Raw genomic sequence first — 27,138 nt, 5'->3', positions numbered from 1 at the left:
GTAAATTACACATGCTGTTAATACTCCTGAGCTTGTGTTGTGTTTGCATGTATTTGTAAAAATGCTCAAGTTAGCAATCAGCAACCAAAAAAGGAGAAACACACACAAACTCATCAATTATTTATGTTGCTAGAAGTCCCAACCACTCTCAACAAATTTTCAGATAACTATTTCTAAAATAAACTGTTTTTTTTAAAAAAACAAATGCCGCTTTTTACTGCGGCTTCTACTGTTAATAACATTTTTATCTGTACTTCAATGAGGCCATATTGAAAAGATTGCAAATTCAGCCTCCTCCCCTTTTCATTGAATTATATGGAGTTCTTCGAGTTACATAAACCAAACGGTACCTTTTTGTCCCTACAATATCTGTAATGAGAGCTTACTTTTTTTCTTTTTATTCCCCCTACAATCTGTAGCTCCCCATGAAATGTATATAATGGCCTAACATTAGGAAGAAAAAGAACCCAAAACCCCAAAAAACAAAACCAAAAATGCAATAGTAGGATCTTAAAAATTCAGGACATAAATTGAATGGAAAGATGCTAACCCTTTTTCAGCTGTATCTTTCTGCAATGAGCAGCCCACAACCTGCAAAAACACAAAACAAACACAAAAAGGTTGACAGGAACTCCTCCTGCAGTGGGCTGGGAAAGGGAGCTGCACCCACACTTGAATGAAAACGGGAAAGCTGCTGGTACTGTGAACACCTGCGAGCTGCACACCAACCAGAAGTGGTTGCAGCAGAACCACCCTGTCCCAGGCTCCTGCAGCTGACAAGATCGACGCTCCACCGGCTGCTCCCTCCCCCTCCACATACGATTCCGCTAGTCCCAGAATTGTACAGGCGAGTAGCCCCCCCCCCCCCGCCTCCAGCCCAGGCTAAAGAGATGCTTAAATGCAGATGGCCTTGAAAGAAAACCTGCAAAGAGGAGGCTGCTGGAGCTACTTCTAAGCAGGCAGCAGCAGCATTGGAAGGAAGGATGTGGAATTGCCGATAGGGAGGAACATGTCTAAATGGGGGAGTGAAGGTCTGTCACATTGTACCACATTGGTGGCTTCCCAGAGATCACAGCCAGGTAACAACCTTCATGTGCTGAGCTCCCAACTGTATAAGAGCAGGGATCGCATCTGTCTGGCACAGCCACATTGATGCGGCCTCAGATTTCTTCTGGTTGGGTGGACTTTTCCCAGTTTGTTCTGCCCGCTGGTACTGTGCTAAGCCTCTTCCCTTCTACTTCAAAGTCTGATACGCCTTCATGTCCTTAGGGTTTTCCTCCAGCGTCCTTTTTCCCCATTAGCTTTGCTAAGCACTCCATTTGCAGGAAACAGTGTTTTTGTTGTGTGGTTGTTTGTTGGTTTTTGTTTGTTTTTAATAACATCATGCTTTTGGTTATGGTAACATAACTCACTATAAAGTTCTTGCAAGTTAGAATTACCCCTTTTATTTTGTATCCATGTCAGATTGCAAGTTCTTTGTGCAGGAAATGTCTACTAATCCTTGAAAAGCTGTGTCACACACAATCGAGCAAAACCACCTGTCTTGACCTTTGGCACCAAAAAAGAAAACCAGACTTAAATTTCAGTAGCCTTAAAATTAAAAGGAAAAATCAGTGGGTTTAGTTTTACTTCAAATCTATGCATTTTAGTTAGCACTTGAATTTCAGTGAACAAACTGTAAGAAATTTAGAAAGCTTATACTTCTTGGGCTTTCTTAGTGTATGATCTAGCAATGTTAAGAGAATATGGGAGAAGCCTCATTCCCTGGCCAAAGAATACACTGCTAGCTGCATCTAGCAACCTCATTTTCTGGGCAGATGTACTTAGCAGTCCAAAATACTGGTGAACACTATACTCAAAAATCCCCAGCACAGGACACTTAGAAAGCTATCCTGCCTTTCAGTGAATACAACACTCAGAAATATGTATCTCCTGCTGTAACTACTTAAATAGAACTTTTTAACTGCTACTTCTTTCATAAAAGCATGATATCAACTTCTACTTTAACTGAATGATGTGCTGGCCCCACCACCACATACAACCACTTTGTGTAAACAAGGTTCTTTGTGCAATTGCCCTTTCAAAGCTTTCTAACTTAAGTCAGACTGAAGTGCTCAACAGCCAGCTCGGAACCCCCACAGGTTAGGAGCCCACAGAAGCAGGCTCGTCCAGGTAACTGAGGCTGAGGGAAAGGAACAAGCCCAAAGACTATCAGTGTTACAGAGCACTATAATGAATAGATAACGTTCCTATTAAGTATGACTCTAGAAAAAAAAGGCTACCAACATTTATTTATGAATTATGAGATGCTGACTCTTTGAAGACAGTTCCTATACAACTGAAAGAAGGAAAACAGTTTTGACTTATACTACTGTAAGGCACATCAAACTGCTTTTCTTTTTTGTCTGGCTGGTATTCAGCAAATGTAACACATACCGTATTTTTGAACGGCTCTTTCACAGAAGTTTGTCTGTCAGCCCAAGACAGTAAGACCTGGCATACCAACCCCTTAAAAGCTTTCTGTGGACAGACTTCTTCAAACATCATTTCATGAGCAATTAGTATGATTTCTCCCCCACGCCCCAGGTAAGCACTATCTTAATACTTTAAAAGTAAAATGCCACTTGCTGACTAGTTGCCAGCTGAGACTTCTTGGTTTCCATGGGAAAGTATAGACAAGGTTACCTGAATATGACAAAGATTGCCACCATCAATAAAACATTAATACTAACAACTCAAAACAAATAGAGAATTGAACACGTTGCCACACGTGGCAAAGGCTTAGCCACTCTTGTAACAGAGAGTGGTCTCACAGGAGGGAGAGAACCTAGCAAGAAAGGAGCTGGAGACATCAAGTACAAGCATGAATTGTGGTGAATGACAGAAAACACCATGAAGTAAGCTGCCAGCACTGACCAGTTCAACAGAAGGTTTGATTAGCACAATTAAGTAGTACATTCATCGGCTTGTAACTTTCAAAAACTGCCACAAAGCACGGCAAATTAATGCAGAAAGCTGAAGCCTGAATGAGTATCATACTAAAGGTGGACTAATTGATCTATCTGCCCTATAATCTGCTATCTTAACCAGAAACAAGAGGCAAGATGTGGTCCCATGCACCAAGAAGCAAAGGTAATGAAAAGACAGAAAGCTGAGAAAGCCCTCACAACTTGAAGCTTCATAAAAAACAAAACAAAACAAAAAAAAAAAAAAGCAAATTGAAAAGTCAGTAGCAGATTTCCAAGCAGGTGGATTTGTACATCTGGCTGCTGACATCTGCAGGATAGCCAGCTTAGAAAACAAGTGTTTCCAGAAGCATTACGATCAGAGCTGTCAAAAATATTGTTCTTCTCTGCTAACAACCTACTAGGTTTTGCCAGAGTTTTAAGGAGGCGCTACTATCATCAGGCAGCAGAAACACATTCTTTGGAAAAAGCTACACTCACATTTCTTTCTCTGCACAGGGATACTCTGCTACCAGAAACAGCACTGAAATTCAAAATACGTGCCAATTATGTCAATATATGTAGTTAAGTCTTTGTAGTGATTGATATTTCTGGCATCACTCAAAGACTTCTCTTCAGTCTCCTAAATCCTATTTTATCCACAGCCTCCCTGCCACTCTAAGACACAGCCTTCCAACCAGTTGGGACATAACAATCCATGTCAATGCCTCAGCTGCACCTTTTGCCTGGTAACAGTAAAACTTTAAATCCCTATAAAAAGGCACCCAGAACTCTAGGCAGAGCCACATAAGCTGTTCAATACAGGCATACTGAGCAACCAGCTCATAGTCCAGGAGAAAACAGTGACTTGCTAAACCACTTAGAAGTGCACAAACCTATGGAGCAGAATGGGACCCACCCACCGAGCTGGCGGAGGAGCTTGCCAAGCCCCTTTCCATCATTTATCAGCAGTTCTGGCTAACCAGGGAGGTCCCAGCAGACTGGAGGTTAGCCAGTGTGACGCTCAACAACAAGAAGGGCTGGAGGAGGATCCAGGGAGCTGCAGCCCTGTCAGCCTGACCTCGGTGCCAGGGAAGGTTACCGAGCAGATCACCCTGAGTGCCATCACGAGGCATGTGCAGGACAGCCGGGGGGTCAGGCCCAGCCAGGACGGGTTTATGAATGCCAGGCCCTGCCTGATGAACCTGATCTCCTTCTACAACAAGATGACCCACCCAGTGGACGAGGCAGTGTCTACCTGGGCACTGACACCATCTCCCACAGCATCTCCTGGAGAACCTGGCTGCTCCTGGCCGGGCCAGGGCACTCTGCACGGGGTTAGGAGCCGCCTGGAGGGCCGAGCCCAGAGCGCAGCGGGGAATGGAGCTACATCCCACTGGCGCCGGGCACAGGGGGTGTCCCCAGGGCTCGGTGGCAGGGCCAGTCCTGATCAACATCTTCACCGAAGGTGCAGACGAGGGGATGGAGCGCACCCTCCATCAGTTGGCAGAGGACACCAAGCTGGGCAGGAGCGTTGATCTGCTGGGGGGCAGGGGGCTCTGCAGGGGCTGGGCAGGCCAGGCCGAGGGGCCGAGGCCAGTGGCGTGAGGGTCACAAGGGCTTGGTGCTGGGCCCTGCCCTGGGTCACACCAGCCCCAGGAGCTGCAGGTGGGGGGCAGGGGCTGGGGAGCTGCCGGTGGGAAAGGGCCTGGGGGGTGGCCAGCAGCATCCTGGCCTGTAACAGAAACAGCGTGGCCAGCAGGGCCAGGGCAGTGACCATCCCCCTGTAAGCGGCACTGGTGGGGCTGCTCCTGGAATCCTGTGTTCGGTGCTGGGCCCCTCACTGCAAGAAAGACACCGAGGGGCTGGAGCATGTCCAGAGACGGGCAGGGGTCTGGGGAAGGGGCTGGGGCACAAGGCTGATGGGGAGCAGCTGAGGGAACTGGGGGGATTCAGCCTGGAGAGAAGGCGGCTCAGGGGAGACCTTCTCGCTCTTTACAACTGCCTGACAGGGGCTGTAGGCAGGGGAGGTGGGGGGGTGGTCCCTTCTCCCAGGTAACAAGCGACAGAACAAGAGGAAACAACCTCAAATTGCATCAGGGGATGTTTAGATTGGACATTAGGAGACATTTCTTCACTGAAAGGGTGCTCAAGCACTGGGACAGGCTGCCCAGGGAGGTGGTGGAATCAACATTCCTGAAGGTGTTCAAAAAAATGCATAAATGTGGTGCTTAGGGACACTGTTTAGTGGTGGACTTGGCAGTCCTCGATTAACAGTTGCTCTTAACCTTAAAGGTTTTTTCCAACCTAAATGATACTATGGGCACCAAGATTGCATGGGAAATAGGTAAAGTCTTTTAAGCAAATCTGCTATCAAATCAGTTACACGAGGGCATTAAAAGCAGCCTTCTGCTGCTGCTCTTCTCTGGCGTGAGTGCTGCTTTTGCTCAAAGGCTGTTTGCCACACATACACACGGAAAACCTGTGGACCAGGTTCACAATGGAAAAGCGCAAACAGGACAGAAGGGCCTTCCTGGCTCTAGGGCTGAATTTACTCCAGGAGTAAACAAATTCAACTCAAAGAAATATAAGAAAAGACTTCCAGGTGGTTTTCCAAATTGCTAGTTGTAGGACATCTTTAGGGAGTGCTCAGATTACAGTAGTATGTAGGCGGGCTAAAAGGTTTTCCTGTCTTAAAAGCCTACTGCACATAGAAGAATGGAGACAGCTTGATTGCCACATATTCTGTGAAATCAAATTAAAAAAAATCATCTCCTTCCTTCAGTGAGAGTTAAAAGAATTAAAAGGCATTTCAGAACTAAATGGCTAGCATAAAAGTTTTTATATTGGCAACTAGTAAGAACAAAACATCAAGAAACCCCATAAAATGATATGTGATTTTATTTACTTGGGGAAAAAAACTTACTCGATCAAAAAAAAAAAAAGTCTCAAACTCCTCCAAAACAATGTCAGCCTGGTAACCACACAATCCACTTCAGCTTCAAAATGCATTTGAGTCTTATAGTTGCTCTTTTCAAACAGATGTAGTGGCATCATTTTCATAGCTATTTGCAAGAATCTGAAGGCAAGCTAATTCCCAAATGCATATTCCAAACTTGCACTATGGCTACTAACTCCAGATTCAAACACACAAGCCCATGAAATGCCCCAAAACTCAAAAACTGTCCCTAGAGCATTAAATCAATAGTTTTGCTGAAAACAGAATCTCTTCCAGATGCTTGCTGAATCTTTTCCTAGCTCACATCAGCTGCCTCTATGCTACAAAGCAGAAACATTCTACTCCACATCAACAGTATCTCTGAGCCAGTATCAAGAATTTCACTAAGCCTGAAGATAATAAACAGACAAGCTAAGACAAGAATTGATGGGAGAAGAACTGGAAGAACAAGCTTAGGGAAAATAAGGAAAGCTAAAGGGAGAAATAGGAAACTTCATGGAAAAAAGTGTACTTATTGCTTGCAGAAAGAAATGTTCTCACTAGTTTTCAGTTAGCTTTTTACCTCCCATGTTTTTACCCCTGGAAATAAAAATAATCAATGCAGGGTTGCATTTTCAAACCTCAGGATTCTCAAAGAAAAATGCATTTCACTGACAGTAGCCACCAAGTTTACAATTTCAACAGAAATTCAGGTGGTCTTTGTGGCTCCAGCAAAAAGCTTGATTTTGACCTTCGTTGTAGCTTCACTTCAAATAATAACTTGTTAACCTATTTTTTCAGTTGGAGTTCTAGTTGATAATGAAGCTGGGGTGCTACAAAGAAACATTCAGCCTCTCAAAGAAAAAAAAAAAAGGCAATCCTACTAGTTTGCTACATTTTTCCTTGTCATCTGAATCTTAATGTAATACACCTCACCATAAAACCCCCATAAGTTTTAATTTACAAAATACCATATAACGATTACTGAATCCCATTATAACATTTTTAAATGTACTGCTTATTGCTGTAAACAAAATTATACCACAATATCTTGAATGTTATAACAAGCTGTGTAGAGTATTTCTAATCTAAACTTAGTTTGATGACTTGCAACAATACACCTACAAGAATCTGGCTGTTAAAGAGGTTAAAAAGAAGGGAGAGGGGAAGAGAAGAGGAAGGTTATAATTGCCAATGTGGTAAGACTTTTGTCTGAAACCAAACCACCATTTTGTTTTATTGCTGCAAGTTTTGGTTTGGGAAGCAAAAGGAGAAGAGTTGCGTGACTTTTCCTCTAAAATACTTTCTGTTCTTATCCCCTGTATCTTCAATTTATTGTTATGCTAAGGTTATTTAGTAACAGATTTACCTGTGTTTCCTTTTCTTCTTTCTGGGAGGAGTATCAACATCTTCAGCAGGGACTGGAGCAATAATACTAGATTCCTTTACTCTAAACTCATACACCTAACAAGAGATACCATAATACATCCACGATAAATCTCTCACTAGTAGAAGGTTGCTCATTTTCTAAGTTAGTATGATTTCCTCCAACCAACAACTTACAGATTATATCCAGTCATAGTCTCTTTTCAATACATTTAAAAGTTGATTATTTTTGTCATTTAAGAACAGATAGTCTAATTTAAACCTCCTGTCAATGTAATTTAAAAACAGTTTTAAAACTAACTTTTATATATTTGTGGCATGAATTCTGGATCATAGCATTCTTGGGAAAACCAAGAAAATGAATTCATTTTCTGTTTTGGTAATCAATACTAGTATTTCTATACTTCAGTTTTACAAGTAAAATGCTATCTATCATCCCTAGTAAGTAGATTCCCTTCTTACCTGCCTGCATGTTTTGGTCCCAATCAGTCTGGCAATTGCACAGAAGTTGTCATAGTAGGTGCCAATAAGAACTCTAAACATAGAGGCTTCTGCACCACTCCATTCCACATTCTCTGGGGGCTCAATATTTGGCTTCATCTTTATCGGTGTTTGACACCTAGAATTTGCTTCTGTAATAAATTGAGAGTATGGGTCAATGTAAGGCTATGTTTCAAAAACTTTATACAGCCCTTAAAAATGGCAAATTACTAACTGTAGTTAAAATATCCCAGGTTTTTGTTGTTTCTTATTTAAGTGCCACACAAAACAGCAATTTTCACATACCTCTTAACAAAGGTAAAGATTAGGTAACAGTAGCTATTGAAATTATATGATCTCACCTCTATAAAGAAATCTAGACAATCTGGAAGTTTTCTTATAGGGTCCTACTTGATTAAACTCGTATTATTACTCAGTCTTTTCACTCAGTTCCATACATGCCAAATACCTGGTTTCTACAATCGCATGGCCCAACTTTTTGCTTATTTTATTATTTTTATCCTCTCAAGCACTGCAGCTAATTGAATAAAGAAGCATTGACTAGCCTTACCAGAGGAACTGGATGTTTCATCTTTCTTTTCTTCTTCTTCTTTATCATTGTTTTCTCCTCCAGTTTCAGTTCCAGCTTCTCTATCGCTATCTGTGTCTTTTGATTCCAATACATTTATTGTCGGCGTGCTGGGTCTGCTGGTGTTGTTTGGAAGCCTTCCCCTTCGGCGGCCACCTGGGCGCTTTGGTGGTGTCTTTATACGCTCAGCAGTCAAGGCAGCTGCAAATTCCTTTGCACCTTCCTAAACACAAAACATGCACATTTTCAGTAAAGGAATTAAAAAGTGTTTTCACCTATGATCAGGGACTGAGGAAGAACACATTCTACCTGCATGCTGTGTAACTGCATTATTCTACAAATTAATTATGCACACACAAATTTGAGTTAAATGTACTTTAACCATGAGCATATGTACTTTTGATGCTATCGTGAAAAAAATCTGCATTTACTTATGAAGTACTTATGTCGGTATTTCAGTTATACTTTTGTTTTGGCTACCAAAGGAAAAATAATTCCATAGTAAGTTCCTATCTTCCTAGATGACAGAAAAGGAATGAGAATTTCCCACAGAGGATATCCTTCAAAATACAATACTTCTTGTAAGTGGTGCTTAAACAATACACATTCTGCACTTTTTTAAAATGCAATCAATCACTCATAATTTTTCACTCATAATTGTTTTCTAGTGGAAAGGGGTATGACAACACATAGCAAGCTTTTAAATTGGAAAATTACATGGTTTCTCATATTAAAAAAATCAGGGGATGTATGAGGGAGATTCAAAATTACATTACTAAGGATTTCACCTTATTAATTTCCATCCTTTGTTTCTTAACAGCACAAATACTGGACGGAATTCGCCTCCAGCAAACTAAAAAAACTTTATAATGTTTACTTGTGATGCAACTTGCGAAACAGCTAAGTCTGTAGTTTTTTGACAAGACCAGACACAATAGCAGCAATAATCCTTCTTCCCTACAAATATCAGGCTACATCTAATAAGAGCTAAAAACTATTCCTACTTAGGTGATTGAAAGTTAACTTCTTTCACACAAACTGAAGATAAGATCATAGACTGCGAGTAGCCCACAAGGATATGCAGTATCATAGATCCAGCATGTTCTTACACCAAGTGAAGCTTAATATACTGCAGCTAGCGCTAGCACTTAGTGAATTCTAACATATGAAATTATCTTACCAGATGTTGATAACAGTGCGGTCCACAAGGCTTATTATCTAATGCTGTTTCTGTATTCTTTCGTTTATAAGTATTAGGAGTTGCATGGAATGCTGTTAAATCAAAACATCACATTTGTAAGCTTTAATACAAAAAATACATTAAATACCTAACCTCAAACAGTATCTAAACCACAAGGTTTACCAAGACTTCACTAAAATCAGAATAAAAATGATAACAAATGGAAAAAAAACCCCTGCAAAATAAACCCCGTCTAGTGACATCTGACTTACCACTTTAACACACAGAGACAGCACAGGGGTAAGTTTCACATATGCCCGTTTACATCAGTGAAGATATCACCACATTTGTTTCATGTATCAAGGAAGACTTGCTATATCTCCTTTCCCCACAAACAGAACAGACTTTACTTCTGTTACCGTATTAAAAAGAATTATTCAGGGCTTCACCTAATAATGCGTGATCATCTCTCAATGCATAAAATTCAGGTGTTCACTTTCTATCTTGTCAAAAAATCCAACCCCACATACTTTGGAAAAGTAATAGACCCACTTTTCCTTCTTGTTAGTGAGAAGGACGCACAAGCGATTTTACTCTATTAGTTTATCAGCACTCCAACTAAGCTGTCAGGTGGTAAGAGTTCAGTTCCTACATCCCAGCTGCAGGGTAAAAATAAGTTAGCATCGCACAGTCACTATGGATCAGAACAACGACAATTAAGTCTGCGACTTGCAGAGAAGTGTCTGCTCATGTACCTGACAGACTGTATAGCTCTGTATAAGCTGCAGAAGGGTGACTCTGAATGGAGCAGAGCCAGGCACATTACAGATGCAACACAAGCACCTTCATAACAGCATGGCAGTTTCCTACACATTCCTTTAGCCAGAGCTCATCTCTACCAGCTTTCTGCCCGAGCCATCCCTGCCTCACAGCAGGATGTTTTCAGAGACCGACTTTCCCGGCTTTGCTGAAGTCTTGGGAACTCTTTCATATCCCTTACTGTCCTGGTTCCGGCTGGGATAGAGTTAATCTTCTTAGTAGCTGGTGCACTGCTGTGTTTTGGATTTAGGATAAGAATAATGTTGATAACACATTGAAGTTTTAGTAGTTGCTAAGCACTGTTTACACTAACTCAAGGACTTTTCAGCTTCTCATACCACCCCACCAGCAAGTAGGCTGGCAGGGACAAGAAGCTGGGAGGAGACACAGCCAGAACAGCTGACCCAAACTGGCCAAAGTGATATTCCATACCATATGACATCATGCTCAGTATATAAATTAGGGGGAAAGCTGGCTGGAGGCCACTGCTCGGGAACTGGCTGGGCATCAGTTGGCAGGTGGCAAGCAATTGAATTGTGTGTCACCTTGTTTTATGCATTCTAATTCTTTTATCATTATTATTTTCCCTTCCATTTCTGTCCTATTAAACTGTCTTTATCTCAACCATGAATTTCACTTTCCCCCCATCCCACTGGGGTGGGGGGCGAGCAGGCAGCTGTGTGGTGTTTAGCTACCTGCTGGGTTAAACCACACTACCTTAACTGAAGCCTGGAAAACATGCAGCTAGATTCTCACCAGAACTCATATACTCATGTTTCCAGATTATACTAGGAGCTTTTTGAAATACCATGCTTAGTTTTCTGTAATTCTCTTTTAAAAGAAATTCCTTCATTCTCAAGGAACAAAATTTTCTGGGTTTAATATACAGATATCTATCTATCAATAGTTTTCCCCCCTAAAAAGTATGCAACTGCAAGGAACAAAACTGGAGAATGCACTCAAGTTAAAAAAAAAAAACAAACAAAGCAAAAAACCAACAAAAAAACCCCACCAACACTCAGTGCTACCTGTGGGCTTCCTAACGCTACAAAAGACACCAATCTGAAAATGCATGATTCCCAAGCACTTCAAAAGCACTTACGCTGTGGTTTTACCACAGTTCAAGCTAGGCAACCATAACTAGCAGTTAAGTTTTTCAACACTCAGTGAATAAGAAGTGCTAATGTTCAAACTGAAAGAAGAAATCCCTCTCCTCTATCCCCTATTAATCTGTAAGGGCTGTTCTGTATCAACCCACACACATCTTACTCCTTCAACAAGCCACCACCATAGGCTTTCCTACTCATCTGGTTTCTAGACCGATTTCTAGACAAGGCTTCTCTTCATAATAGTCCACTACACTTTCAAGACTGAACCTTTTAAATGCAGTCCCTTCCCTTTTAAAGAATGTGGGCACAGCTCACGCATGCCTTCACAGAAAGTTTTTAAAAGCAAATCTCATTTCAGTGATCTGGTTTGCAGCATAGCTTCACAAGCACTTGTTTTGGCACCAGTGGGGAAGGTGACCAGTCGTGGTGAGCGCTTTAAGAGAGCTTCTCTGATGAAACCACTCATCTTGGAACCATCACTTCATGCTCCCCTCCCATAATGGCGATCAAATCATAAATTGTACAATGCCTGTATTAATGACAGGAGCACACGGGAACCTCAAGGAAGCAATGTATTCTTCCAAAGCTTTCTTAAAAAGCTATAAACAATAGAAAAGTATCACTAATTAAATATTGCATCACTTTCTCCAGAGAAATAGATTACATTTTATAAATCAGAAAACAAAAGCGCTTTGATTTTCCATGTATGATATATAGATACATAAAAATTATTTACAAGAAAGTACAGAAATGTAAATTGTGCTTATTATTGCTATCAGCACTCTTTCTTCACCCACATTCCAGTTAAAAGCTTTTACATGGTATGTCACTTCTCATATGTTTGACATATCGTTGAAGTGTTCATACATTCTGTAGGTAAAATATGTTAAAGAACAAAGAAACCTTGCAATGTAATTACAAGTTATTCTACCTTATCCCAGATTTTTAGAAAGGAAGAGATGATGGCTGCTCCCCACCCAAAAGCAGAGGGGAAAACCCCCACATTTTTCAACACTGCATCTTTAAATTTGCACAGTATACCATTTCATTCATTCAGGGTTTTGTGTTTGGTGGGGGTTTTTTGGTTGTTTTTTTGGTTTTTTCTCATGTAACTGTTTTACCCTCTCTCCATACCACAAGGAAAATAATTTTGCAATGACACAAAAAAAACCCCATTAAATCATTTGCAAGCCATGATCTGTATCAGACTGCTGCAATTCACAGAAATCAAAACTATTCTTTTTACATTGCTTGCAGATGCAAACACTCTCTCAATTTCATCTGTGCAAGGTCCTAAAATGAGGTTGGGTTTTTTAAATTGTTTGCCTTTAGACGATGAAGAAATGTTTAGTTTGAAATGCAGTGAAACAAATCAACATTTGACTTCTTAAAACAGCGAGACCTCAAAAATATGCTTTATCTGGTACTCCATATTCGAATCATATATCTTGTATCCCACTATTTCAAAAACACTCAACATAGTGCAGTACTGATAATTATACTCAGAATCTACCACTGCTGTTGTGAGGTATTTTTTGGAAGGCTTGTTACAAAGAAAAGACCCAAGAAAAACATAAAAATGCTTGTATAGCTGTATTATGAATCTTGCAAATAGCAGCAGTGAATTATTTACAAAAAAAATCAAAAGACAACTTTGTAGAATTTCCTAAATAACTAAACTCTGTATTTCTTCAATAATCTCCTTAAGAAAGTCATTCTAAAACTGCTTCACTGAGCATGTTTTCTGTCTTTAAGATTTATTACCTGCCTCATCCCCAGTGGGCTCAATTCTCATATTTTTCATAATGTGAAAGTACACAGGCAACAGTTTAGCCTGAAATGTACATTTGCTTCACAGTCAAGCTATTTGGGAAATTCTCCCTACCTGATATTTTTCCTTCTTCTAAATTCTTTGTTAGTCCAGACATTTAGGCATAATTCCTTGCTGTCAGCAAATGAAGTCGGTACACAAGTTTTTTCAGTAATGTCATCACCTGCACATAAAGGGATTGCCAGGTCGTCAAGGGGACTTGACACGTAAAAATCTAATGATAACTTTTCTAATATTTAACTCAAATGTTCTAGAACAGAGATTTGAAACGCCATAAAATAAGGCTAATCTTAACAAAAATGGATTCCAAGAGGGGGAATTACAAAAATCAAATCCAGACCTAATAGAATTCCTGGTTGTTTTTTTTTTTTTGATTCTCTATGCCTTCTCTGGAGATGTGCACCTTTTGAAGTACAAATCTGATCACTGCAGTCCACCATGCTACCAAAGTAATTCATCAAAAGTCATGTGCAGAAGCCAGAACACCATTCTATTTTTTAAAAAAGTTCAATTATTAAATTGTTGCAGAGAGACACTCAGCCTTCCAATAACCAGAGTAGTATTTTTTTTGATGAGTTACTTATTCCCAGCAATGAGTCTGGTGGATTTTGACAATCTTAAAATTCCACAGAAAGCAAAAAGGTCATACAGCTGACACTGTCAGTTTTTAACAGATAACTTCTTAGCTCTAGACAGACACACAGAGAGACAGACACACAGAAAGAAAACAATCTCTTCCTTTGGTGTTACTATAGACAAAAGCAGAAGGAAGCAATGCATCCAAAGCAGTGACCAGTCATTGTAGAGGTGGGATTTAGGTATGTCTCAGGGAACGGGGTCTGAAGCATCAGTTTACTACATTCAGTGTGCAGTCTGAAGGCTACACAGTGAATGTGTAAATCAAGCTTCAAGAGATCCCTTTGCAACAATCAAGTATCAAACATAATTTTTATCAGTGACAATGCATGTGCTGCATAAACTCATGAAAAGCATTATCATAACTGGTAATTTCACGCTCCATCTTGACACAAAAGTACATCTTTAATGCCTCCAAGGTGGAAGCGTTATTCTTCCTTCTTTCTGCTATGGCCCTGAAAACTTGATGAGATGATGTAAAGTTTGGGCCTTTTTAAGTACAAAGTATGGTTTAAAAATGAAGCCTTGGACATAGAACACTTTGGAAAGAATATTGACTTGTTTAAGGCACTTATCAAAAAATCACCAGCGAAAAAAACTTGATTTGGTGCCTCAAAACCATGGACTGCTAATACCAGGTTCCCCAGAGTAACAAGTAACAAAATGGGGTCTGTGGATCTTTTCAGTTCTACTTCTAACAATCTGCAAAAATGACGATGAAAGGCAAATCTATATAAACTATGTAAGTAATCAAATATGTGTGTATTGTAGAGGAGCACATATCTTCACTAGAAAACTCCCACAAGTTTATAAAATTATTGAGAAAAATGGCCTAAACCCACTGCTGCATAAGTACCTAAAGCCTTCTGGGGTGCTACAAGAAAAAGTTTGTTCTCACTATGTCTGGACAATGCTTTCTTGTTGACTTAAAAACCAAAATCCTTTTGAAGTAGTAAAACCGTACTGACACTCAATCTCCTTGATAGACTATTCAGAGTGTCAAGAACTCATTAAACCACTGCCAGATGAATGCATTTGCCAAGAGGTAGCATACAGCTTTGCTTCCCTGTCCTACAGACTAAGGCTGCACTCAATGCTTCTTGGAATGAGTCATCCAAGCAACTAAGATAATCCTAAACAAAACCTACAGCTTCACAGAACACACCATGTTGAAGCTGGCTGGACAAGGCAGCAAGCTCCAGAAACTTACTGTTCTTAAACATTATTCAGAAGCAAGAGCTTCTTTCTTTGTATTTTCAGGCAAGGCCTGCCAACAGAATGCAAGAAAGTGAAACCAACAGACCTAACTCCAAAAGCCACAAATACTGAAGAAACTAGGAACAGGAAAAGCTTCCCCTCTCCCCACCATCTGAGAACAACCCCAGTTCCTCCTGAAACTGAAAGGCAACTAAGGGATACTACAAAGCAGCAGCACTGTGTAAAACCTTCAGTGTGAAGTACAAATACAGGCAGACTGCATGTGTGCTGGATGAGGAGCTGCTAACAAAGCGCAAAGATTTCCCAACAAACATGCATGCACACTCACAGTGGGACATGCAAATAAACAGTTAAGTCAAAAGAGAATTAATTTGAAATAGAAGGCATCATAGTATTAACTGCAAGTCAAAACCATTTCACATTTGACTGTTAGGTTCCCTTTACATTTGGCTCAGTTGTCAGAGAAAACTGTCTCAAGTAGCACTTCAGAGTCTCTCTTACTCTTCACACCTTGCAAATGGAAACAAGCTTCATTGCCAATGCTCTTGTTAAATCCTGCCCCCAAAAGAATGGGGCAACATGAAAACAATTCACTGGAAAGCATACCGCAATTTCTAAAACTCAACTGTCAGAAACAATTCTTCTTCAAATCACCAGGTGCATGTGAAGTGGCTAGAAAGTAACCTGAGAGAATAAGAGTTGGATATTCATTCTCCCTGCCGGAAAATTAAGCCAGTCTGATGAATAACTGTGTATTTTTATGGAGAAATATATTCCATTCTCCATGCACAAACTGAGAAAGTGTAACACAAAAACAGCAGTAGAAAACAACATAGTTTTCTTGAAGACTATAAAAAGAGAAGTAACATTATAGGTTGGTCCAAGCCAGGAATTCTATATGAATTCCTAAATGCAAAAAGGATAACAAACTACCCCAAACAGGTGCATTCAGGTTTCTGAGGTGTAGTTTTCACTGCAAAATGATGTCAGTATGGACAGGTTGTTCTAGTAAACTTTAGCGATATTCTTGCTTTCATTTTTCTTCTCTCTCCTTCCTCCTGTATTGCATCTCATGGTACTTTTAGGTTTCCTGACTTGCAAAAAATAGAAGATATACAAGCACACTATAACTGTACTTACGATGTAAGAAGCAATCATACTTAAAACAGCGTCTACAGAAGAGTGTGTGAAAAGAGTGCAGGCTTTGCTCCCTCTGAACAGATTTAGCATTTGGTCCATCTATGTTTGGTGTGCATTCAGGAGGAAGAGCTCCAGGAAGCTGCTGCTCAGTGAGTTCTTTGTATCTTAAAAGAAAGAAATAGAAGTTATTTATTCAGTATATTTTAAAAAAGTAATTTCTGATTCCAGTACCGCTCTGCATTTTCAGTGACAAGTTAAAAAAATATATTAAGAAATACGTGCCAGCTAGAAATGTTAATCTGTCAATGATGCAACAAGTTATTAGTGCCATACTCATTGATACAAATGTGAAATTGGCTAGGAAAGAATGCATTTACTTTCTGGACCGTCATCTCCTCATACACATTACTCACTATTACTCGCTAACTCCAATAAGGAGACTTTTATTTTTTTTTCTAACAGAAGCTGTTATTTTACCACCTCAAAAACCCAATGTGGATTATTAAACACATACAAGCCCCCAGTATTTTCAGTAGTTTGAAAGGAAGGCTAATAAACACCTCTGTATTGTTTGACTCTGTGGGAACAGCCAATTTCCTTCAAGTAGCACTTGCAGAAGTTACACAATTGCCACAGAACCTAGATGCAAAGGGGACCATTCCTAATCAAAAAGTATTTAATGAAGCGAAGGAATCTTTGTTTCATAAAGCAACACAGCAATATATCTTAAGGAATACTTCTTACTTCTCTTTCAATTCTTCGGCTGTACCCTTGTCTGGAAACATTGAGGAAATGGCTTCAAATATCTTGTCAGAAGGAAATCTTCGAGGTGGGTGGCTTTCTTTCTCTGTCAAAGAAGCAAAAAATTTGGAAAGCAAAAAAAATTATATTTCTGCTCCTTCGCTACTTCAAGGAGGTGTTCAGAGAAAGGGGGGCTTCGCCAAAATCCTAATAAAAAAAAGAAGCAAAGGTTTTTATTTCTAAGTTACAGACAACTTAAACTGCATTAAGTGATCTTTCCTGCTGAGAGAACTCCACTAGTAAAATTTGGAGAAACCATTATTTCACCAGCAGATGGAGATGGCAATTCAGAACTGCCTACTTTAGAATGGTATTTCATTTTCTGAGTACCAAAGCATTTATTAGACAGATCTTGACTGATTTTTGGCGCATTTCACTGTCTCAGTATGCAGATAAACAAAAACCGGCAGAAGTGCCTTTCATAGTATTATCTGTACAACTCCTGAACTAAATAGAAAAGGAAATGATGAAGAAAATTATGCTACTTTAGACCTGAAAACTGTCTAGTAGAAGAGTTTGAACAAATTTATCGAGTCATTAAGGAAAAGGGGTATTGTTTTAATTTCTAAAGTCTGCAGACAGACATACCCATCCTGTTACCTTCCCGATCTTTTTGCTTGTCATCTCTTTCATCAGGATTGTCATCTCCATCATCATCATCTTCATCATCACTATATTGACCAAGTGCATTGACCAGCTCAACAAATATTTCATCATTGATAAATCCACATTCTGAAATTCAGCAAAATTGGGAGTGAACATAAAAGCACAAGGTGTATATGAAGTATTCTTAATCCTCCCTATACCTGAATTAAATTATGGCCAATGCTGTAGGTTATGAATAACAGTCCTGTATTTTTCATGTCTTAGTTTCAAGTTATGAACTGAGAAGAGTTAAAAATACTCAGTATTTATTTCTTAGACTGACAACGGGGGAACTTGTTGAAACTTTTCTTTTCCTGACTCACTGTGCTTCATACCAGCAGACATAAATAAATCTCTCTTCCTTGGAAGATAAAATTACTTACTAGCTAGACGATTTAAGAGATTTTATGCCAGAATCCCAATTCCAACACGGTTGAGTTAAGCCAGCCTGGAAATGCATGCAAACAGTCTATGAAGCTATCCTTGGATAGCTAGGGAATCTCCAGAGAGATTTTTTTGGTTGGTAGTTCCATAGCATCCACTTCCCCACTACAGACCCCACTGGCAAGCTGATAAAAAAGAAAACAGTTATATTTTAAAAAAATCAAGAGAAAACTGAAGGATACAATGCTGCATATATCTGCTTATTAGCTTAGATTCTGCTGTAAAATTCAGAGGGCAGCGCAGACAATAAGGCATTTCTGCAGAGAGGAACATCGTAGTTAGTGTTGACAGAGACTGCTGCTGTTTTTCAAAAAATAACTGTGAACTGAGTGAGGACTGTAGTGCCAATCACCATCCTTTTGAACCTAGACTGGGATTGGATGTCAAACAATAACTTGAAGGAAACTAATAGTTTTATTCCTAAGTAGACAAGGCATGGTACTTCATTTGGATGTTTTAAACACAGCTTAACATACACAAGTTAGTACTGAATTTCTCTTCCAAAAGTGCAATTACAGAGCTAGCTGACAATCCTGACTCCTGCATGGGAATGCCCCTGGATTTCAGATTCCCACAGCACTTACATTTAATTACAGTCACACAAGAATACTAGTTACTGGGAGACTAAAAAAAAAAATAAAAAAATCTCCTTTTGACATATAGTTTTGAAAGAACTATAACAGTAATTGTCGTCATAAACTTGAACCTCAAGACTACGAAACAAGATTAATTTTAAATCTAGACTGATTTAATAATAAATGAAATCATTATTTCATTTACTAGTAACGTCACCATTTTGACATAACCCGTCTCCGACAGGGATGTCAGCAATCCGTAAAACTGTACAAATATCCAAAGGCAAAACCCCATGTAACATTTCATGTTCCTCATGAAATATAATGTCCTCAGGATAGCTGGTGCCTTTAACACGACTGAGGTAGGATTGAGTAGCATTTATTACTGAGTCGCAAGCTTAACCTCCATGAGTGGCATACAATGTACTCAAAAGATGTAGTTCTCTCAGTCACTCCAGCATCAACAGGAATATAAGCAATTTTAAGAAATAATTCCCCATTTGGGCAAAGGCAGGTGGGTGGGTAATGTTTCTGTGAAGGGGAAAGCAGTGTAGTCAGAGAAACCTTCACAACTGTAAAGTTCAGGCTTGTATAAGCCAGTTCTGAGTGGATACGTAGAGCAAGTGAAAGGTTGCTACTTCACTGAGACTTCTGCAAACTAAGAGATAGATGACATCGCATCTAGTCCCCACACAAAGTAAGAGGTAAACTACACCAAACAATATACATAGCGTACCAACAGAGGGATACAACTTTGCTCTATATGCTGACTTATAGAAAAGAGGTTTCTAAATAGCTAATAACTTCCTTAAAGGAAAAAAAACCCAAAACCACAAGAGGCTATTCTATCGAATTGCATCCACAAGTGTTGTCGTTACCAGAGTTTTGCATAATTCTGCCACTTTCTGCTAGGCAGGACAGGTAGGGACATTATATTCCAAAGCTCCAAACATAAATTTGAAGACTTCTCCACATTGCAACTAGGCATTATGATGAATCACTCTATAGTCCAGGGAAAAAGTCAATTTCTCCACACTATTACCTTAATACTTTGCAGCATTATGAAAATGCAAATCAATATACTTAGATAAGGAAGTCTGTTATACCCCGATGTTTACACAAGGCATGGATTCTAGGGATAATACTGTAACAATCAAGCATCAGGCCTTAACAAGCAACACTGACAACAATTATTTATGTAGAAAGAAGTGATTAGTATACCTGCGTCTTTGGGCTCACCTCTGTCTCCATGCACTTTCCCATCATAGTTCTTGATCAGTTCTTCAATAAAGGTACCATCCTGGTCAAGCACTTCATCTCCCATGTATGGAATGTTATGTAGAACAGTTTCATCCTCTACCTGATAGCAACAGTTACAATCAAACAATTTAAAATTGCATTTTCAGTTGACCATTTCTGCATTGCTATTTTCACAATCTACAAATGCCTAGCTATCACAGTAAGCTAACTAGCTTCACTGCTTTAGCACATTTACCATTAACTACATTAATAAAATAAAACCCTCATCTGTGTTCAACAATTTTTTTCTCTAGCAGTGACTGGCTCAACATAGCGACACTAGCTCCTAGCACGAAGGTTAGCAGGGTGTTTCCAAAAGGCTTCTACTATTGAAATACAGTAAGCTACCTAGCTTTGGGAAGCCTGCCTTTGCCAAGTCCATTCTCCCGTCCTTGGTTCTCTTCCACAGTAATGTGCAATGGAAATCACCCCTGCATTGCTTTGCCAGAGATAAGAAAAAACAACATAAAGACTCTAAATCTAAAGTTCTCTAAAGAGCAAGCACAGAAACATGCCTTATAATTTAATCTGAACTCCGCTGTTGATTTTTTTTTTTTGTCTGCATGTAGACTAAATGCATTAATACTCCCACGTTTTATCAGTAGAATCTGCAGACCTTGACACTCAGATATATATTCCAATACCACAGAAGAATTGTGGTTTCTGTTGTTACAAAAATAAACTTTCCTGCTGATTCTGCAGGATTCTGCAGCAGCGCAAAATACCCAACCGATGATGAATTGAAAGCACATACAAAAGCGTGTGGAAGAACTCTGTAACTACACTGATAAAACTGGTTATTTAAATCACTCTGCTATGATTATTATCATAATAACCAGTCAGCAAAGGTGATCATATACAAAATGATGTGACAAAGATTTGTAATAAGCTAAGCTTTTCAAGTCAGTCAAATACCTACATCAGAAATCTAACATTATGGCTTCTACATACAGTGAAGCTAATTAGAAAAGGCTATAATCAGTTACTATACAAGAAGGACCATTATGTGGGGAGACTATTTCAGGATTAAGTCCTCTATTACATAAGAATTACTATATGCTACAGGTATGCTGGTCAATTGGTCATCTGAATAAACTTGGGGTCACTTTACAGCAAGGTTTTAGAGATACTTAGATTAATGAGGACAAAGGTTTAGTTTGCAATCAAAGTTACTTTTTTTTTTCTCAAAAAAAATTTTTTCAGGGGAGCCTATTTCTAATCATTAGTGCCTTATTACCAACACCAAAAAGACAGGGAGCGTTAACGGGCAACAGTTTTTGTTGGTTTATTTCTAAAATTACCCCCTCCCTTTTCTCCATACATTTCTCCTCCCAGCACTTTTCTAAACTTACCATAAAATTCTGTTGAAGGGGAGACCAAGAATACATTATAGGCACAGAAGCAACGGCATTGAGAGTCTTCAGTGGGATGACTTGTTTCGGAAAATCTATGTCACTGGTAACGGAGCACTGAAATAAGAGGTTGAAGTTACACTTACACAGCAACACCAGGAAAAAAAATAAATAAAAAAAAAAATCACAGGACACTCTACAATGCAAAAGATTCAAAGTGTTTGTCAAAATTAGCCTTATCAGCCTTTGAAAAATGCATTAGATTTTTATGGCGTAATAGTAAGAAGAGGTTTAGCAGGAAAAAAGACGCAAGAATTATTTCTATGTCAATACCTTTACTAAATAGATGGTGATAGTTCTTTTTCCACATAGTAAGTGGCTGTGATAGTATTTTACTCAAGACTATACAATATACAAAAGAAAATATGTTTGGTATCGCAAAACAGTTGCTTGTACATTGATGTTAAGGGTATTTACTCAAGCCATCAGAAAGGCTACTGAATTCCCCTGGCTTCAGATCAATACACTGCAGAAATCATATATTACTTATGTTTAAAAATAATAATAAATTTTACTTTAATGCCAGCAAGACATCTTATGGAAATAAACACTCCATATGTCTTGCTAATTCCAGCGCCGTTTCTCCATAATTGTCTGTTTATCCTATCCTCCAGCCTTTGATTATGTTCACGACTCAAAACTGAAAAATGAAAATTAACCCTAAATATGCAACTCTGGACATGTCAATGACTTTTTTCAGCTACAGGACTTCCTTTTTGGGTTTTTTTGAGATTCAGAGTTTTATGTAGCCTCCAAAAGATAAACATGCCACAGAAATACAGACAACTTCTAGATTATTCTTGCATCTATTGAACGGTTAACAGACACAGATCAACTTTTCTCAAATACTTGGACAGCAGTATGAAGAACTCTGAAAAAAAGTTACAAACAAAAGCAAGACAGGAACATACAAAGCTAGGGAAAGTACAATAAAGAGGATTTGGAGGTAGGTAAAACAAAGTTTAGAACAGCTATCATAGCTACCTGAAAGGAAAAAAGGAAGTGGAGACAAAAGATCTTTCTCCTTTCCAGAAGGGAAAGATGAACAGAGCTTCACATTTCTAAAGAAATACACAAAGTAATGTAACAAACAGTATACAGAGACAGTACCCCGGTAGAATGACACAAGCCAGATTTATTTATTTTCTTTTTAATCTGCAGCAAATGAAGTTAGATTTCTGCTGTGTATATCAATACTCAAGATATTGACAAGACTGTCCTATGCCAGTCCTTTATTCACATTTCAATAAGATTAACACTTAGTTTTCCAGTTAGCAGCCATCCAGCACATTTTCCATGCCTTTTTAAAAAAATACAAAATAAAAAAAATAATTACTTTTATCTTTGGAACTAGAAGTCTCAGGCTGATAAACGAGCTATGTCAAAACGACTGGAAGTGTTTGGTACGAAGTCTCAGTTATGTTGCCCCATTGTTTTGGTACGGAACTCAGCTTGATGTTTATTAGGCCAACACAGGACACGTTATGGTCTCTGGTTGATGATGACTGGACTAGCCATTAGAGAAAACCTGTATCACCAGCGATGCCCTGCAGTCTTCAAACACATGAAGGCTCTCACAAAACCTTTCCATCAGGTCACTAAACTTCTAGCCAGTGTCCTATGCAACTCTAAAAAAATTCAGCATATTAAAAAAAAAAAAAAAAAGATTTTTAAAGTAATCTTTTAAAAACCCCACCATTTCTGTGTCTTACTTCTCTCATTATAAATTACGGCAATCTTAAATCAAGCATTAAGATTTCTGATTCACGAGACAGAGACTGGATTTGAATGCAGTAATTAGTGTGCTCTATCTATTCAGGCAGGAAATCAATTCAGGCAGGAAATTAACATAAAAGAATAGTGAATCGAGCTAAAAAAAAAAAGCAGCAACAAGAAAGAAGAACGGTGAGGAACGATCTTTTACTAACAAAAAAAAGGTGAAAATTGGATGTGTACCTGTGTCAATTATTATCAGATGTTCCAATCCTACAATGCCATATAATAGGTATAGAACTGTACATCAGTAATTGCATATTCAATCATGTTTAAAACAAAACACTCAGGCAAAGGTCCTTGCTTGTTTGCATCTGACCATGCATGCACACAAATGGACCTCTGTGACACACACACACACAGTTTCCAACTGAAATTTTAGGAAAAGGAAAATCTGACAAATTTCCTTGAAGATAAAGTGTTTTGTTTTCTTTTTTTTAACCTATTGACAGTAAAGTCTTTTCATTCTCATCCTACTGAAAACAGCTAGCTTTTCAGATTATTACATGTGGAACACCTTCAAACTGGCTTAGTTTGGAGAAGTGTCTAAAAAGCAACTGAGAAAGAAGATAAATTAACTTGAGCTGAATACAGAAAGTTGAAGTAGGTTTAAAGCACTGAGCTACCAACGTGAAAGCCAGTTTAGGCGCTCAAATTGCATCACAAACATGGAAGTGATTTCTTCAAATTTAGCATCCAGCCAGCTTGTGCAACACAAGCTTGCATCAACTCAACTTTAAGTCCTTTTAGCACACCTCTGTGGTTCAATGACTTCAATTAATCTAAAAGACTTCATCAAGTGGGTATGTTCACAGCTTTCATGTGCTTTAACTCAGTAAGAGCCAAAGTACCACTAGGGGTCAACTTAAATAGGTACAAGATTAAACTCCCAATATAAGCGAGTCAAACCAGTTTGATTAAAGAATGCTGAGGCATGATCCGAGTATCATCAGAAAAAAAGAAGTTTCACTTGTGTGTGTCATTCAAAGCTAGGTAGCCTCCTACATATTTATTGCTTTCCAGAAGCCAGATGATTGAAGTAAATAATAAATTCTTTAAAAGATTTGTATGAAAAATATTTATCTGCCAAGTCATAGCATGCTGCAAAAAAACCCAAAAGCAAAAAAAAACCAGTCAACTTTCCAGTAATAAAACAAAAACGTGCTAACAACCTTGTAAGCAAAATTACCACAACACATGTTAACCAACCTCCCTGGTCCCGCGCAATGAGCTCACAGAAGTCATGATGTGAACAGGCTGTATCCTACGTTGTTTCCACTCTTGATTTAAGATTTCAGTTCTTTCCAGTATCTTCTGACGATTAGAATTAAACATGCTCTAAAAATTAATCACAATTGTAAACATTATAAATAAATCAAAGACTCTAAATTCACCTGCTAGCATCATAAGGCATTACAACATTTACTAAAAAAAAAAAAACAACAAACAAAGCAAACAAAGCACGATAGGATTAAAAGAAAAGTGCTCAAAACTCAACAATGCAAATTTTGTTTAAATGTCAGAGGGTCAATGTAATTCATTATCCCTTTCTTTGACTCAAACCATGTCCTCGTGTTTAGAGGCTCAGAGATTTAGCATGGAATTAAATTCTACTTGGAATTATAAAGAGTATGTGGCTAAAGAAATTGCTGTACTTGCTCTCCACAGTCTCTTCTGATACTTAGCATACCTGATTCAATCACATAGAATATATCATACCTGTTCATAAGATCACAGAGTTAAGACAAGTTTTCAGTATGTTGACAAGTTCATTACTTAAACTGTTACTGCACGTGTTAACTGCAGGACAGCTCCTACTTCAGAAGAAAATAAATTTTTGTATCATTTTTTAGCAATAGAACCGAAAGATAACATACCTTTACTTCATCTGCACGTCGGAACCTCTTGAGCTGCCTCAGTCTCATATATTCTGATTTCACACGTTTTCGCCAACAAATTGGTCCCTTCTCAGATTTTTTTCCGGTTTGACCCATGATTATCCTACAAGAAACATCATGTTAACATTACCAGATCTGACACTGTTGCTTACAGAGGAAGTCAAAGTAGGATAGAAGCATTCCTTTAATACCTTTCATATCCAATTTCTTTCATTCCTTTCAATCAGACACTTGCAATACCATCCCAATCCAACAACAAACACAATTAAAATAGACACCAGAAAACAGTAATTTTAATCACAAATCAGCAGGACCCTTCACATTTGCTTTAAGCACTTCTAACGCCTCTACACAGGAAGGTACCTAATGGATTTAAAGGGGTGAAGCGGAACAGATCAAGATTCCCACTGCAATGCTACACACTGGAATCCTTGCAAGCAGTCATGTAAATAAACTTCTGGGCAGCTGTGTTCATGGCAGACAAACCTTTGCCTCCTTGCAGGAGTGGTCCTCTTCAGTAAGATACCAACTCCTAAAATAGGCTTCTGGAGTTGATTGCAAGTGCTAAGAGGTACCCAAGTACAGTCCTCCTACCCAGCCACTCAAATGTCAAAAAGTTCTAGAAAATTCAGACATTAAGAGTTTTGAAACAGAGTAAGAGGCCTTGCTTTTTTCTGAAGTATTCTACAAAAGCCTAAACTGTCCAGCTGACTGCAAATAGGATGCTGATTCCACTTTTACTGATCACCATCCTAGTACCAAGTGCTTCATTTTTATGCTACAGGACTGTTGGCAATCAAGTTGTATTTTTACATTACAATCCAAATGTGTTGCTAGAATATGCCAATCTGCTCAGCGTTTTTCAAAATCAAGGACCGTATGCTGTGACTATGCTGGCAATGACTATTTTGACAGCATCCTGAAACAAAACCACTACACTGAAGACTGGCTTCCTCTCAAGAGTTGCTCTGTAACAACCTACAGTATTTCACTGAATAGCAATAGCAGTCACAATAGCCATCATGGACTGAATGGCTGAAATGTCCAGTTACCCAAGGTTAATACATTTTCAATCAAGCATAATCAATTTGAGCAGAAATAATTTCAGCCTTTCTAATTCTCAAGGTAGGTAAATGTGAACAGAGGTGTCCTCTTCAGGCTGGAGTTGAATGTCCAGTGCCAGCTTCCCCTGCTCCACACCACAGCTCCCCTGACAGTTGTGAGTACAGCTTTATCCAAATTATCAAGAGCTCTTCGCTGCTGTACATACAGCTCTATTTTCAGTGGTTTTGTACAGGTCAGACTTGAGTTCTATCAGACTTTATGATGATTGAGGGGGGAATCAATACAGAACCTGTTTATTCTCAGTAGTATGCCTTCATTTACACCACACATTTACATTGAACAAAAGTTATAGTCTATAAAAGCCTGACACCCATTTTTATGCAAGACATTCTATTGTATTTTGTAAGAAAAATTGCCAGGTTTTTAGATTTAGAATGAAAATGAATCAACAAACAAATGGTGGAATTGCCAATCCAAATTATGGGAAATATTCTCTGAGGAAAAAAGGCAAAGTTCCACATAATGCCCAAAGCACCTGACTAGACAGAGGGGGAGGACAGAGAACCAGCAGGGACAGGTAAATCTAGAGCAAAGCTCAAACACAGTTGCCCTCTTTACAGGCCTCAGGGCAGCAAGCAGAATCCACCTGCATCTCATTTGCCACAACACCAGTGGTTACAAGAGAAAGATATATATATATATATAAAAAAAAAAGCCATTCATGTTTGAAGATGGTAAAGACAGTGATTCATAGTGCACTAGGACACTGCTTAGAGAACAGCTTAAAAGCATTACGAACTACAGAAAATGCATTATATTATATGCTAAACTAAGCAAAGCAAAAAACCAGAAGAACATCCCACTAACTGGAAATAAATTAGACATAGAATAAGTATCATTAAATAACAGAAAGATAAAATCTCAATTTGTAAGTAATACAGAACATCAAAATCAC

At 38.8% G+C, this 27,138-nt stretch overlaps 1 protein-coding gene across 12 annotated transcripts in view; it reads right to left on the bottom strand.

Annotated features, from left to right (window-relative positions):
• Positions 1–27,138, bottom strand: part of EZH2 (enhancer of zeste 2 polycomb repressive complex 2 subunit) — a 52,382-nt gene that overhangs the window by 5,144 nt on the left and 20,100 nt on the right. For 7 of the 12 annotated variants that reach the window (XM_040590541.1, XM_040590537.1, XM_040590543.1 and 4 more), the window contains 12 exons: positions 25,098–25,221; positions 24,430–24,558; positions 21,388–21,504; positions 19,958–20,096; positions 17,661–17,804; positions 17,016–17,118; positions 16,272–16,435; positions 9,519–9,610; positions 8,321–8,561; positions 7,732–7,901; positions 7,253–7,347; positions 551–591 (listed from right to left, as the gene is read on the bottom strand). In XM_040590541.1, coding sequence (XP_040446475.1) covers positions 551–591; positions 7,253–7,347; positions 7,732–7,901; positions 8,321–8,561; positions 9,519–9,610; positions 16,272–16,435; positions 17,016–17,118; positions 17,661–17,804; positions 19,958–20,096; positions 21,388–21,504; positions 24,430–24,558; positions 25,098–25,214 — 1,552 coding nt within the window. In that variant the 5' untranslated portion in view covers positions 25,215–25,221. Of the gene's footprint in view, positions 1–550; positions 592–7,252; positions 7,348–7,731; positions 7,902–8,320; positions 8,562–9,518; positions 9,611–16,271; positions 16,436–17,015; positions 17,119–17,660; positions 17,805–19,957; positions 20,097–21,387; positions 21,505–22,783; positions 23,007–24,429; positions 24,559–25,097; positions 25,222–27,138 lie in introns of those variants that run through there. The other 5 variants (XM_040590544.1, XM_040590534.1, XM_040590535.1 and 2 more) reach the window with 5 other exon arrangements.

Source organism: Falco naumanni, chromosome 4, assembly GCF_017639655.2.
Source record: "Falco naumanni isolate bFalNau1 chromosome 4, bFalNau1.pat, whole genome shotgun sequence".
In the NCBI taxonomy this organism is placed as follows: Eukaryota; Metazoa; Chordata; class Aves; order Falconiformes; family Falconidae; genus Falco; species Falco naumanni.
The sequence above is the reverse complement of the archived record's forward strand: the minus strand, read 5'-3'. Positions and strand labels throughout refer to the sequence as shown.